The sequence below is a fragment of the Tubulanus polymorphus genome, chromosome 7 (genome assembly GCF_964204645.1).
Source record: "Tubulanus polymorphus chromosome 7, tnTubPoly1.2, whole genome shotgun sequence".
Taxonomy (NCBI): Eukaryota; Metazoa; Nemertea; class Palaeonemertea; order Tubulaniformes; family Tubulanidae; genus Tubulanus; species Tubulanus polymorphus.
The window spans coordinates 4899843-4914674 of NC_134031.1; the positions used below are offsets into that span (position 1 = coordinate 4899843).

The 14832-nt window shown below is 44.7% G+C and overlaps 1 protein-coding gene and 2 non-coding genes across 4 annotated transcripts in view; all 3 read right to left on the minus strand.

Annotated features, from left to right (window-relative positions):
- Positions 1-557: 557 nt before the first annotated feature.
- Positions 558-14832, minus strand: part of LOC141909383 (uncharacterized) — a 43503-nt gene continuing 29228 nt past the window's right edge. For both annotated transcript variants that reach the window (XM_074799831.1, XM_074799830.1), the window contains exons 27-34: positions 8793-9171; positions 7861-8133; positions 7005-7290; positions 6193-6406; positions 5961-6066; positions 5692-5886; positions 4907-5156; positions 558-4395 (exon numbers count right to left, since the gene is read on the minus strand). In XM_074799831.1, the coding sequence (XP_074655932.1) occupies positions 3854-4395; positions 4907-5156; positions 5692-5886; positions 5961-6066; positions 6193-6406; positions 7005-7290; positions 7861-8133; positions 8793-9171 (2245 nt within the window). In that variant the 3' untranslated portion in view covers positions 558-3853. The remainder of the gene's footprint in view (positions 4396-4906; positions 5157-5691; positions 5887-5960; positions 6067-6192; positions 6407-7004; positions 7291-7860; positions 8134-8792; positions 9172-14832) is intronic.
- Positions 5242-5315, minus strand: LOC141909414 (small nucleolar RNA SNORD36). Its single transcript, XR_012619728.1, has one exon. It is a non-coding gene; the product is annotated as a small nucleolar RNA SNORD36 (small nucleolar RNA).
- Positions 6779-6853, minus strand: LOC141909412 (small nucleolar RNA SNORD36). Its single transcript, XR_012619726.1, has one exon. It is a non-coding gene; the product is annotated as a small nucleolar RNA SNORD36 (small nucleolar RNA).

Here is a 14832-nt window from a genome sequence, read left to right on the forward strand (position 1 = left end):
ATAGTGCTGCCACATGAGTGTAGCGAATACAGCCAGAACTAAGGCAACGTTTCATACGTCACGGTTATCTCTGCATACTAGCCTCCACTTCAACGGGTTCTAGGGTTATTTAGAGTGATTATCCTTGAAACTGGTTTTTTTTTCTGATACTGTGGAAACCTCTTCGATTAGACAGGGTGGTCATTTTCCACCATTTACAAGTTGCCTGGTTTTTTCCATATGATCACACAAAATTCCCTGTGGTCAGAGAAATTTTGCACGAAATGTTCGAATTCATTCATTTTTCATTGAATCACGTATTGATGACACGTGTTTCTTCATCAATAGTGATAATCGGCATTCCCTGAATTTTCCAGGTTTTGGTTAGTTTGTCGTAAGATTTTTTCAACATTTTTCTGATTTCCAGTTTTCCTGGTCAGTGGTCATCATCCTGTTGTAAGAAATACCCGCACACGGTTTGCTCGCTGCTGCAAAAATATCCTTCTGTCAAAAGGTCGATTGTCCTTCGAGTTCATTCCTTCTACCGCAAAGACATAGAAAACACTACGAACATGACATTTTTTTAAAACATATAAATAGTTTTATTCCTTCAGACTGAAGTGAACTGGTAAAATGAACAAGGAAAGAACGTTGACAAGGAGCTCTCTCGGCGGAGAGCGGAACCTGTGTATACGTTGCTTAATTACATGTAAAACCACGCATTTAAACTAAACATCAAAACTACACCAAGCCATGGACACAGTCACCATAGAATGACTACTTTTATATGACCAATCTTTTCTCATTCATTCAGTTTAGAACCTTTTTCTTTTCAATATTTGTTTTCTTTTTTCACCCACCACAAACAACGAGTCATTTCGGAAAACATTTTCTCTATAACAGAACTACACTTGCATTTCAATCATTCTCGTCAGTCAGTTTGATATTCGCGTTTGTTAGGGTCATCTCCCGCTCGTGTTTTGACAACAATATTATACTTTTTTTCGGTTTTACAGTCCAAAAATTACTACTGAAATTGGTTTCAGCTATAAATACTACATAGTCATTTTATTAAATAATTATACCTATAAAAGTGCGATGTCCAGGCGAAGGCACCTGCAGACTAAAGATAATATCGAATACACAAACTGCCCGCGTGAGTCTAGTCCGTTATCGAACCACCAGGGGGCATCGGCGGCTCGTAACGGACGTCGACCCACTATTCAAGTGGCAGACACTATAAACGCTTGAAATTCATCAGTTTGTTTAGTATGATTATGATTATTATATTTATTATTAAGAGTAAAATGCAGCCGCGGCCGGCGTTTGCGCGGGGCAATACGAAACGCCAGGCGTCGGCTGGAAATCGTTTTTTTGTTTTAAAGATTAATAATATGAGTTACAATTACATGGAGCCGATACATAATCGCGTGTGTAACTACGGAGCACATTATTTGACACGAATATACAATCAATATCCGGTCAGACACGACAACTCATCGTTTGATTCCGCGACCGTCCGAACTTCGGGGCAAAAGTATCGGACGGTCTCAAAAATTCATGTTAACTATCGCCGACTACTCAAAATATTCATATCCGTCGCGACCCTCTCGCGGGGCGACTAAATTCCTACATTTTACGCCGGTACAAAACCGCGCGTAAACAAAATCCTCTCGCTCTCTATCGAGATCAATCAGTGCTTCAGTTCTATGAGCAAAGCTTTTTTGTTTGTTTCGTCAATTTCTAATTCACGACCGTACGATACATTTTTCTTTCTTAAATCACTATACTTTTCAATGATGTAAACAGTTGCTAGCGAACGAATCACCCGAATCGCTATCAGTTAAATATAACATTCGTCAAGATTTTCACTAATACGTCAAAGACTTCGATACGTTTCGTAATGTTCGACACTCCTGTAGTACACGTTATATTCAGAGAAGTTACATATTCATGACATACAAGAAATCAAGTGTACAGAAAGTTATGTATCTGCTATATTAGTTCAGTAGTTGTCTCTGCCACTGCTCGACTGTTTTCTTCCGACAGGAAAAAAAAACAGGAGCAGTTGGAAATTGGGTTTCGGTCGCTTCTAGCGAGAACTTCGAGCTCATCGACGACTCAGCGGTTCGTTTCCGAGCGAAGCGTCTTCACCAGTTTCGTGAGGATCGGATCTACAGCCGATCGAGTTCATAAAAAACGTTATTCGAATAATTTTTCTAAACTCCGTCCGGCGTTTTTTTTCCCCGTCGAGTCATTACGCCGAGGCCTACCGCCACCTATCGATAGACAACCGACCGCGAGTAAAAACCGACGGACGGAGCCGAGCGTTTTAAAATCGCCAATTTTCCATTCGATCAATAGGTTTAACCATCTATCATCAGTATCATGCATGCTAAGCCGTATATATTTACAGCAATGAATATACGCTTTACCCGGTAATAAAAAATCGGCATGTGCAATACAACATATATATATATACACACACACACAAGCAGAACCAGCGATTATCTACAGAACAAATGTACAAACCATAACGCTCTAATGAGTGTATAATATCAATCGCGAACCTAAGAGATATAATTTTCGAAACCTACGCGTCGACGTAAGCACGGAGGCAACGTTATAACCGCTTAATAAGATCAGGGGAAGAGTGCTTCAAAATATCAAAGTATACCATTACGTAATACGAGATTTCTATGTACAATGTCATCATAAGACGTGCAGCCTGTATATATCTATATCTATATATATATATGTATATCTATGTACAATTTTATGCCAAGTACTCGCACAGGGACCAGTGTCTTGGGACACAGTTTGAAGTTTCCTTGAAACATAAAAATTCGCCTCACTTTTAGACCCGGTATTGTTTCCACTAAATAATAACGAACGTACATGACGACGACGACGACGAGTGACGATGATTTTAATTACAAAACGCGGCGATTTAGATTTTCGGATTCGGCGGTTCTCGATGATTATTTACAATGAATAACGAATTTCTCAAATTACACGCCAAATCTATTCTTCTAAGTCTAGATACGCTCATTATGTACACTCCGGACTACGTTTCATTCAATTGCTCGATAAATTCACGAAGTTACTACTAAACGCTCGCGATTAAATTTATTTTACGACTAGACCAGGCGTATTTACAGCGTATTCATGCCAAGGGTGGGGGTACTGGGGGGTACGGGTTGATCGCGAAACCGATCGGTGATATTTACAGAAACCTGAGGCATGTGGATTCGTTTCTTTTTTTTTCGATAACTATATGTATATGTATATATATATAGAGTACGATAAAAATGATTGGGCAGTGATTGAGCGAAATGATGAGATGACAACAAGGACTATGATGATAATATCAGTATTTACAACTAGGATGAATGAAGAGAGACACGCTAAGAGGAATCCAATAAGCCGCTACCGCTGCTGCTGCTGCTAACTCGAACATCAAATATGACATAAATTACACGCGTGTATAGATTTTGCATTCGAAACGCGCGCTAGCAGTATACAATACAGATCTCTATGTACAAACAACACCCGCGCGCGCGCGACTGAAACACTACTCAATTTCTCTCATCTCTCATACTAGAGTATAATACCATCTTATACACATATAATAACAGGTCATTCGATTTACTCATATCTAGTTGCGTATATACATGTATATATATATGTACACGATGTTGTAGATGGTCAACCGGTATTTACAGAATTATAGAATGGAAAATTGTCGACTTTTCGCCGAAAAACTTGCGCACATCGGACGCAATCGAGATACAGAATTTTGAAAGATAACATATCGACTTTTCATCAGTGTTTTTTTTCAAATGTCAATATCGAAGTGGCAATCGGCGATTGTCTAATCGTCGGGTTTTTCATCTTTTCCGTTATCGCCCGTTTTGTCGCCGATGACATCTTTATCGATGATACTGGCGATCGTTGTCGCCGTCGTCGTAGACGTCGTCGCCGTTTTACCGGTCATCGCGTCGGATTTCGTAATGTCCAAAATCGACGGCGCGATGGTTTGCTTCTCTTTCTTCTCCGGATTCAGGAAGTTCTGCGCGTGTTGCAGTAACTCTTGACGCTGTTTCGCTTGTTGCGCGCGAATCGACGCCATGTTTGGCGGTCCGGCAGACAGAGGGCGCTGCGGTTGACTCTGTTGTATGTGTTGTGATTGCTGCAATGATGTCGGTTGTTGCGGTTGTTGTATTTGCGATTGATGTTGTTGTTGTTGAATCGATTGCTGCGATTGTTGTTGCTGCTGCTGTTGCTGACGCGACAGCATCACGGGAACTCCAGCCTGCTGAATATTAGCTGCGTATCGACCCTGACCTGTGGGATGCGATCGCGGACCCAGAACGATGTTTCCGGCTAAAACGTGCGGATGACGAATCACGTTTCCTGAAATTCGTAAAACGAGACAAGATTAGCAAATTGTAAAATTGAACCGACCAATCAACATCCAATAGGGTCCCTACAGAAAAAACATTAATTTTCAAGGAGTTTTAAGGAGAAATTTCAAATTTCCAGAAAGCATCTGCATCTCTTTCATATCACAATTACTTTAGACATCTCCTAAATCAGTAAAGCTTATCTTGGTTTTGTTAGCGAATTCATATCCTGAATACTACCTAAACTCGGTTTTTAATTCGGTAACTGCCTGATTGGATTAAAACAAATCCCAACTGCACCGATTTAGGCGTTGTTTTTCACTGTATAACTAGACAAAATTTCGAATTTTCTATTTTTCAAAATTGAAGGAGTCCTAAAAGAGTTTCAGGCATTTCAAGATCAATCACCCTTGGAAGCAACTTTCGTTCAGAAGGAGTCGTAGGGACCCTGTCAATGGAAAAATATCTAGCGCGTTAACGATTTTAGCAGAAGTCGTGAGAAATATGAAATCAAATATTACCGGAATGAAGTGGCTGAGTCATATACGTAGTGTTCATTTTAGCGGCGAAAGCTTGCGGCGGCTGCTGCTGTTGGAGCTGATGCGTCGGTTTCATGATGTTCGCCTTCGTGTTGACGTTCGACGCATCTTTCTGCTGTTTCATATTCTGTCCCTGAGTCGGCGTGCCGATCGCCTGCTGGTACAGACCGGTGTTCGTCGACAGATTTTGTGGAGGCGAGCGAATCTGGAACGCCGGGATCGCCGCGTACTCCTGTTAAAAACAAACGACATTAGAAATTATATTATCGATGTACTTACTACGATTTCGCGAAGTAAGGATCGAACGAAAAAATATCGAGGCTCAGATTTAACAAGCTCGTTTTTCTTCTTCATTAGATTCAGGTGAAGAAATTCTAATTCATCATAGCCAATCAATCGTTTTATCAGATCACTTTTATCCACTTTTGCCAATGGGTTCCCGATGTTTGAAGAGAACAAGTAATTCTACTTGAAACACATGAAGCATGAACTAGAGGGGTCACTATTCCCAATATGCATGTTTTCCTTCATTTGATGCGCCAAGATTCAATCAATTCACACAGTCAAATACTTTAGACATAGACGAAAACTGTTTTTGCGTGCAATCTAGAAATCTGAATTAATTGCCTTAATTTTAAGCTTTCATACCAAATTCCCCATCTTTTAAACCAAAGAAAATTCAGGGTTTATCAGGTAAGTGGCCACCCTGATGGATTGTCGAAGTACAACAATTGCGCTTCATCGTTGAAATGTGTTCGTTGACCTACCTGCGAAGCACTTTGAGACGGTTTCTGAAGCGAGGCCTGTTGCATCGTGTCCTGTTGCCGATACGAGATCGTTTTGTTCACGAGATTCAGATGATTCTGACTGGTCGGCGGCTGTATGGGTATACCGATATTATGACCCTGATTGAATCCTTGCACGGAGAACTGAGTCGGAGAGGTCACCTGCTGCATACCGGTCTATAATAGAAATTACAATGTAAATACTAAGCCACAACTCGTTACATTGAAGGTAGTATCTAATTATATCTTACCTGAAGTCCGGAAGCCGTTTGCTGGTAAAAGCCAGTTTGTTGCAATGGTTGCTGCGGCTGAGAGAAGTATGAACTACCTTGAATCGTTTGAACATTCTGCACTTGTCTGCAACATCAAAATAAAGCCCTTATTATTATTTCATTGTGAATCTTTTTATTAAGAAAAAACCAAGTGAAGAGGACAGGTTTGTAATACTGATTGTAATACCATAATACTGTTTGTAATACTGACCTGGGCTGTTGAACGAGATGGGAACCAATCACTTGCGGTTGATTATTCTGCGCCTGACCGGTCTGACCCGTGCCGAGCAACTGGCTCGTACCTAACATCTGATTCGGGTCGAATTGTAAGAACAGCTGATTCGGTTGGATCGACGCGTTGCCGATCGTGGAACCGAAGTGCATCGAGTTACTGGGACCGGTCTTCTGAGTGGCGCCGGTCATACCTGTAAAATATAAAACAGTTCCCGGCTGAATGAGCGTTTGAGTAAACAAATCTCTTGAACAAATTTTACCAGTCATGCTAACAAAGAGCACACCAAGAAATTGTGACTATCGCTTATCATGTTTGCAGCAGGCTACAATATACTCGTACTTCCAGTTCCGCCATCATTGCTACTATGAATATATTTGTAGGCGGTCATTCCTATTTACAGTGAAGACATTTGCACTCCGGCACAAGGGGAAGAATGACACAGTTCCTGATTGGCTGGCAATGTTTAGTGCACTAAGTTAGTAATGGCAGTACCATCCACCAATTTGAAATACATGATCAAGGTGCTGACATTTCATTCAAATGATTTACGTTCAGTAAAGTTGAGGCTCAGATTTAAAAAGCTCGTTTTTTCTTCTTCATTAGATTCAGGTGAAGAAATTCTAATTCATCATAGCCGACCTGATTCACCACTAAGGGCGTTATAATATTAATGCGGGTTCCAAAACGTTTAGAGAAATCAAGAAATACCGTTTGCAAAACCTTAATATCGTAATTGGACCAATGGTCTTCAGCGTAATTTTTAAAGATATGATTGATGTTAATCTTACCGGTATAATCAGGGAATGAGCCCTGATTGTTGGGCTGTTTAATCGTCGCGGACATTAACGAAGAGGTAGTCGATGAAACCATTATCGTGTTCGGCTGATTTTGCAGGTACCGTTGACTGCTGTAAGGGTTTTGTATCTGCGGCGCGGCCGGCGTCGAACCGTAAAGATCCTGCTGCACGAACAAACTCGGCTGATTGTTGAACGACGTCTGCGACACCTGCGCTGCCGCAGGCGGTTGCTGTTGATTCAGCGAGTACGCGCTGTACGTGTGACTCTGAGATTGATACTGAAACGAGACGAAAATAAACATATTCAATAGCAGCTACAACAAGTGAACCGAACCCATTCAAAAATGGAAGTTTCTGAGTTTTCTTTTAAATCTTAAGATAGGTATTGACCCTGTTATTTATTTGATTGGTAGATTTTGTTTCGATATGTTTTGGTGTCCCTTACAATCTGAACACACCTCCAGGAATGAAACAGGGGGGCTCGATTTCGCAAAAAATTCAAGTACAAGTATAGTTGCTTGATCGGTGTTAGAATTTACAGAATTTCAGAATTTATGCGGATTACTCGGGTCTTCCTCATGACAAGTTATAAGCAAATAAATGAAATCCATATCTCTTATTTAAAGCACCTTACTATCTGATTTGCATTACTAGTCGATAAATTTGCCCGAATGCTGAATCAATGCATGTTTAGATTTCGTGATAGAAAGGCTTGAACGACGACATGGTTACTTCATGATTTGCATTACAAGTCGATAAATTTGCCCGAATACTGAATCAATGCATGTTTAGATTTCGTGATTGAAAGGCTTGAACGACGACGTGGTTTCGAACAATGCAATAATTACCTGTCTGTCAGGCGGCACGACCTGCGAAGAGCCGCCGATTTGAAACGACGCCGGCTGATAAAGCGCTTGCGAAGCTTGCATTATATTCGCCGGCGGACTCGACACGGCCGACAACGACGACATGCTGTTACTCGATAGATTCAACATGTTCAGAGATTGCTGCGAAGAGCTGCCGGTTATTGAACCGCCGAGCGAACCGGCGTTCATCGACGACGAGTTACTCATCGATTGATGCAGTAATTGTTGCTGCTGCTGTTGCAGCTGTGGTTTCACCTGAAAACCAAAAACGGCGTCGATATAAAACGAGAATTGATCGGAAAAATGAAAACGAATTATGTTTTGTATTTGAAAAGTGAAGGAAGAAGTGCGGAAGGGAGAATCATTAGAAAGAGCTTTCACCGCAATGCAATCATTAATTTGGCAAGAGATCTCAATCATAGACCAATTGATTTGAAGATGACAGAGAGGATGGCCACTATCATCATTTTTTCCAGACCTTTCCCTGACTTTTCAATGACATGCACATTGTTTTTCCCTGAATTGATCTGCTAATGATCCTATCAACTAACACAGTTATGTATGTAAGACATAGACTGAAGCTGTTTGGTTTACCAATCTCATTTCCCTGATTTTTAGTTTTTTTAAAAACAAAATCCCCCAACTATTCCTCGATTTCCAGATAAGTAGCTGCCCTGACGGACAAAGACGATTTCTTATTAAAAATCGTTTGGATGCAATCAATTCACGCAACCCCCTTAAATCAGCTCGGTAATTGTGGCTTTAGATTCGCACAGTTAAACGCTTGGAAATGAACCTTAATTCAACCCATATTAAACTGGGAAAGCTAAGCAAATCCACAGGAGAACAATTCTCAACATTCAAATTAATTTAATCGGGTGAAGTTAGAATAGAAGCCGTCACCATCTGCTCACCTTACATACATTACTCTGTTCTAATCCTGACTTGACGATGTACGTCGCGGCGACGGCGGCCGATGAAACGCCGCTGTCGTGGTGGTAACCGTGATTCGATTCCGATTGTTGCACGACCGAGTTGTAGCCGGAGTCGGACGCCAGGCCGGACATCGGGTCGAGATTCTCCTGCACGATCGAGTCGACGGCGTCCGAGTCGAGGTTAGCCACCGACACCGACGTGCTGCTCGTCAACGACGACGCGTTTGATGAGAACGGCATGTACGCGGCGGCGGTGGCCGACATGACCGACTTCGCGACGATGCTCTCCTTCGTTTCGGCGATGGTGAACGTACTGCTGCTCGGCAGACTACTCGCTAACGACGTACTACTAGACATTCTGTAATCAAAACACGCATAAACAATATTTTTGAATAGTTCTTCGAAGTAACAAATGATATCGATAGTATCACCGGGTATTGCGGGCAATTACCGTATACCTAGCCCAACTCGGACAAATTTGAATCAGCAAAATTGGTCCGAGTTAATCGAGCCATAGTCGGCCATGTCTGCGTGAAGTTGCAATTCAATTATTTCAGTACAAATGAAAATCAGCATTGAATGTTATTTTTCAGAACGCTGTGGGATTCATTTTGTCATCATCAATACAGTCAACAGTTATCTATGATAGTTTAATTTGTACTAGATTTTGACTAGATCATCAATTTAATCAACATTTATCTATGATAGTTTACTAGTTCAGTGATCTATGATAGTTTACTTTATACTAGATTCTTCAATGTAAATGATTAATAGTGTCATCAGGTAAGTGGGTGATGAGTTGGTCCTCAACGTACAACGTTTCAGAAAGGGTTATTCATATTCATCATTTGACACCAAAAAATTACAATTTTTGGAACTAAAATTTGTATTTCCGAGTAGTACTTACCCTTTCCTATGGTTTTTGCCAATATTTTCTAAATTTGGATTTATCGCCAATGGTTTTTCTATACGACCCGGCCCTGCGGTATTGCATTTAGCCACCGGCGAAATCCGCCATCTTTTTTCGTCATAGCAGACCAAAAAAAAACAGCTATGCGGGGCAGGTGGGCGGGATTCCCACCATAGGAAAGGGTAAGTACTACTCGGAAATACAAATTTTAGTTCCAAAAATTGTAATATTTCCGTCGAGTACTGTACCCTTTCCTATGGTTTTTGCTAGACTAGCCTAGCACAAGGATGGTGGGAAAGGTAGATAGAAAAACCACCGCTCAAACGCAAGGTAAGAGGGAAAAAGAGAGCACTTACCCAAGCACGGAATGGAGCACTGTAGCACAGGGAAGACCGGTTGGCCACAGTGAGTCCGTCCAGCTCAGGGGCCCCCCCCAGAATTTTGCGAAATTAATACTTGCAGATATGAGTCCAAACTATGTACAAGGATACACCCCCTATGATCCTGATAATGCTACATAAATATTCTACACTAAAGGGTCCGATCGGAAAGAACGGACACCTTGAGCCATGACAACAGGACCCAGTGAAGCTAATGAGCCTAACTGGCCTGAAACATCCCGTAAATAAAATGACGTGAATGTCGACGGTGAATTCCAAAAGGCGGCCCGACAGACTTCCTCCAACGGAGCACCCGAAAAGGCTGCGCAGGAAGTAGCCATAGACCTCACTTGATGAGAAACGACTCCCTCCGAGGAAAGATTCTCCTTCAATAAAATGTCCTTGATCATTGAAGAGACCCATCGGGCTACTGTGTCCCGCGAAATATCACCCTTTAGGTGATCCAGCAGCGGAATAAATAACCGCTCCCGTGAACCCCTCCGTGAAGCAGAGCGATCTAAATAGAAACACAACGCCCGCACAGGACATAAAGTCCTGTCCGGGATGCCCGGTTCCACTCGATGTTTTAGGGCTTCAATTCGCCATTGACGCCCAACCGAGCCTGGTCGTTGGTTCTTTGCCAAAAATTCCAAAGCAGGCCGCAGCGAAACAAATTCATTCGCTGGCCCAAAGACAATGTGACCTGGTCGGACTGAAAGCGCATGAATCTCAGAGCGACGGGCCGAGCAAGCCAAGAACAGCAAAAATACAGTCTTTTTTGACAAATTTGCAAAAGACGCTGCCGAAAGAGGTTCAAATGGAGCCTCCATTAACTTCTTCAAAATTACAGACAGATCCCATGGTGGAACTGTCCTTGTTACCCGAGGCCGGGAAATAGAAAACCCAGCAACCAGCTGGGATATCCGATGATCCCCTGCTACATTTGGCCATCCAGAAGCACGCAATGTATGAGAAATCGCGGAGCGGTAACCTTTAATAGTTATGACCTGTAAACCTTTTGCTACAAATAGGTGCAGTAAAAAATCTGCCAATTGAGCTACAGAGGGTGAGCATGGATCAATTTCCCCTGCAGCACACCAATCCGCAAAATGACTCCACTTGGCATCGTAAATGGTACTTGTTGATGGCCGCTTAGATCCTGCGATAAAGGAGGCAGCCTGTTCTGAAAAGCCTGAAGCTGACAAGGATCGCTGGACAATGGCCAGGCGAGCAGATTTAACCACTGGCTGTTTGGATGATGCCGAAAGATCCCCTGAGACAGAAGCGATGGGAAATTCGGAAGAATCCTGGGGTTGTCGCACAGTAGGTTGAGAAGTGGTAGGAACCATTTCTGAGCCGGCCAACATGGTGCTACCAGAACTATGTTGCAATTGACTGATCTCTCTATTTGATCCAGTAAGCGCGGCAGGACTGGTGTGGGCGGGAACGCATACGCATGCATCCCCGACCAGTCCAGAGAGAAGGCATCGACCCCCCACGCTTCCGCGTCTGGAAACGGGGACACAAACAGAGGACACCTCCGATTGTACCGGGTGGCAAACAGATCCAGCAGCGGATTGCCAAAAATGCCCCGAACCCGATCGGCTACTTCTTGGTGGAGAACCCATTCTGTCGCAATAGCCTGACCTCGACGAGACAGAGCATCGGCCATCACGTTCCTTTTCCCTGCTAAATGTGCCACAGTCAGGGACACGCCCTTTGTCTGGCACCAAAGAAGAATTTTGGCCGACAGACCTGTGAGGGTTTCTGAGTGAGTGCCCCCTTGGTTCTGAAGGTAAGCCCTCACTGTTGAATTGTCTGTGGCTAACCAAACGTGGTGGCCCTCCACTCTCCTGTGAAAGAACTTCAGGGCCTTCCACACGGCCAGCATTTCTAGGAAATTTATGTGGTTGGTGGCCTCGTAGCGAGACCATTTCCCGGCTTTGACTCGGTTCTCCAGATGTGCCCCCCAACCTTGGTGACTGGCATCCGTGAATACACGAACTGGAGCCTCTAACGGGGCTAGTGACACCCCGAGCCGAAGATTCGTAGTGGCCGCCCACCACTGAAGATCCGGACTTAGATCGGTTGGAGGTACGGGAATCAAGGCCTCCCAGTTGCCCTTCGACTGAGACCAGAAGACCTTCCAATATTGTTGCAAGCGCCTGCTTCTGAGGCGGCCTAAGGGCACCACCAGACCCATGGAGCTGATGGAGCCTAGAAGCCGTGACCAGTAACGAGCTGTTCTCGGGGTTGTGGACACTCCCGCTACAGCTTCTTGAAGTTTGGCCACTCGAACCATAGACGGAAAGACTTTGCCGATTCGGAGATCGAAGTCCATGCCGAGATAAGTGAACTGTTGGGCCGGCGTCAACTGAGATTTTTCCCTGTTTACGCGGAACCCTAGCTGATGGACTAAGTCCAAGACTGAGGTCATTGCCTCCCGACATTCCTGAGCCGAATTCGCGACTATTAACCAGTCGTCGAGGTAAACGAACAGTCGAACACCCCTTGACTGAAGTACCTTCTGAACTGACTTGACCAACTTGGTGAAAACCCACGGGGCCGTACTGAGGCCAAATGGAAGAGACCTGAATTGGAACTGGCGGCCTTTCCACTTTATCCTGAGAAATCGCCGAGATTTTGGGTGAATTGGAACCTGAAAGTAAGCATCTTTCAGGTCCAATGAAGCCGCCCATTGACCCGGACGGAGCCCTTGAATCACGTCCTTGGGCTTGGTCATCCGGAACCTTGGAATGTCTAGGTGCCGATTGAGGGATGACAGATCTATCACTGTTCGTTGACCCCCTGTGGCCTTTGGTACCATGAATATTCGAGAAAACCAGCCGGGAGAAGTTTCGTTGCAAACTGGTTCTATCGCTCCCTTCTCTGCCAGTTCCTTGAGAGCCGGAGAGATTAAGGCCTCCTGACCTGGTTTTGGCCGCATGTCGGGAGGTGACCTCATCAGGCGCGGTCGCCTTAGGAAACGGAGACGGTAGCCCCGAGAGACGACCCGGGAGGGCCAACCGTCTCCAAAGAGGTCGGACCAGTGGGTTGCTGCCTGCTGCAGACAACCTCCCACTGGTCCCAAGAATTCATTTCGAGTTTTTCCGAAAGGAAGAGCCCCTTTTTGGAGCCTTCCCCTTGCCTCGATACGAACCGGAACTGTTACGACCGGACGAGGCTTGACACGATTGTTGAAGTTGACCGCTAGTTCTCCAACCGGCATCCGAAGCCGCCTGAGAAAGCGCTGAAGTTTGAGATGGTCCTGTTTGCGTCCGTGCCGAACCTTGCGCCGCCGGCGTCGGACCAGAACGCTTTTTCCACGGAGTTCGGGGGTTGGACTTGGCCTGAACCTCCCGAATCTTCCTCAGCTCTGCGGAAACCGGAGCGCACCAACCGGAGAAGAGACGTGAAGACGTCCCCAATGGGGCTCTCAGCAAAGCATTGGACACCATATCCGGTAGACGAGTTTTGGCACTGGAGTCCATCACTGACTGACGGGAGGCTAACACCAGATTAGCCTGACCCCGAACCGACAACGGAATTACATGCGAAACAGACCGAGCCAAAGATTGGATAATCCGGTCCATTCCCTCCAGTTTTAGGGCAACTGACTCTGGGTCGGAGCCCGCATGAACGGCGGCGTGAGTCTCGCGAAGCTCACCCGTCAACACCTTAAGTGCCATATCTTGAAACGAACCAACCCTGGTAAGATTGTCCAGGATTGACGTCATGGCCACCAAACCGGACTTAGGCAAACGAATACCCGACTGTGCTGTAACAGTATCCGGGCTGATCAAAGTATAATCAGCATCCAGGCAGTTATGACTGTGATCCACAGCACCTGGAGTTGCGTAATACGCCGAGCGAAATGCGCCTATAGGTGGATCGGTTGAACTAAAATATTTCCCAGATTTCATACCCCGTTCTGGAGGGGGAAATGAAAAAGTTCCAGGCCGACATTCACCCCATAATTGCGTATCCAATCGAGCCCATTCTCTTGAAACCGCTGACGATTCCCGTAAAACGTTAAGATCGGAGTCCGGAGGGCGATAAGCTTCCATTGACTCACCGACCAGAGGAGCTGCTGTGGGCTTAGCGCGAGTTGCCCCGTGCTTGACAAAGAACTCACTTATCATCGCTCTAAATGGCATGTCCCCCGCTGGTTCGGATAAAACTGAACGGGACGGAGATACATTGCGAGCCAGGGAAGCCCCCATCGTCTGGGGCAACCCACAATTGCTTGCGACAGGAACGACCCCAGAAGGAATTGCCGCCTCTGGGACCGGATCCTCATTGAAATCAGACCCTACCGCAGCATCCAGGAATTCAGAGTCAGAATTCCGAAAAACTGAGTGGGCTGGCGAACTTCTAACCGGACAATCAGGAATAGGCTTACCTGTTGTAGAAGTTGCAGCGACTTGTTGCGACGAAGATAACAAGTTTAAAATTTTCTCCTCAAATACATGGAAATCCTTCTGAGTCAGGTATTTTCCAGTATCCCGACGATCATGCCGACTTCGGTGACGGTCCCTCGAACGGGATCGTGACCTACTAGAAGAATCGCTTTCATCGCTAACCGACGTCGACGAACGATGAGAAGACCGACGGCGAAACTTCCGACAATAACGATCGTAGTCCCTCTCGCGATCAAACCTTGATCTGCGAGAAGGAGATCTTGCTCGTTTATTACGCTCCCGGCGTCTAAATCTAGTGGGAGAGCGAG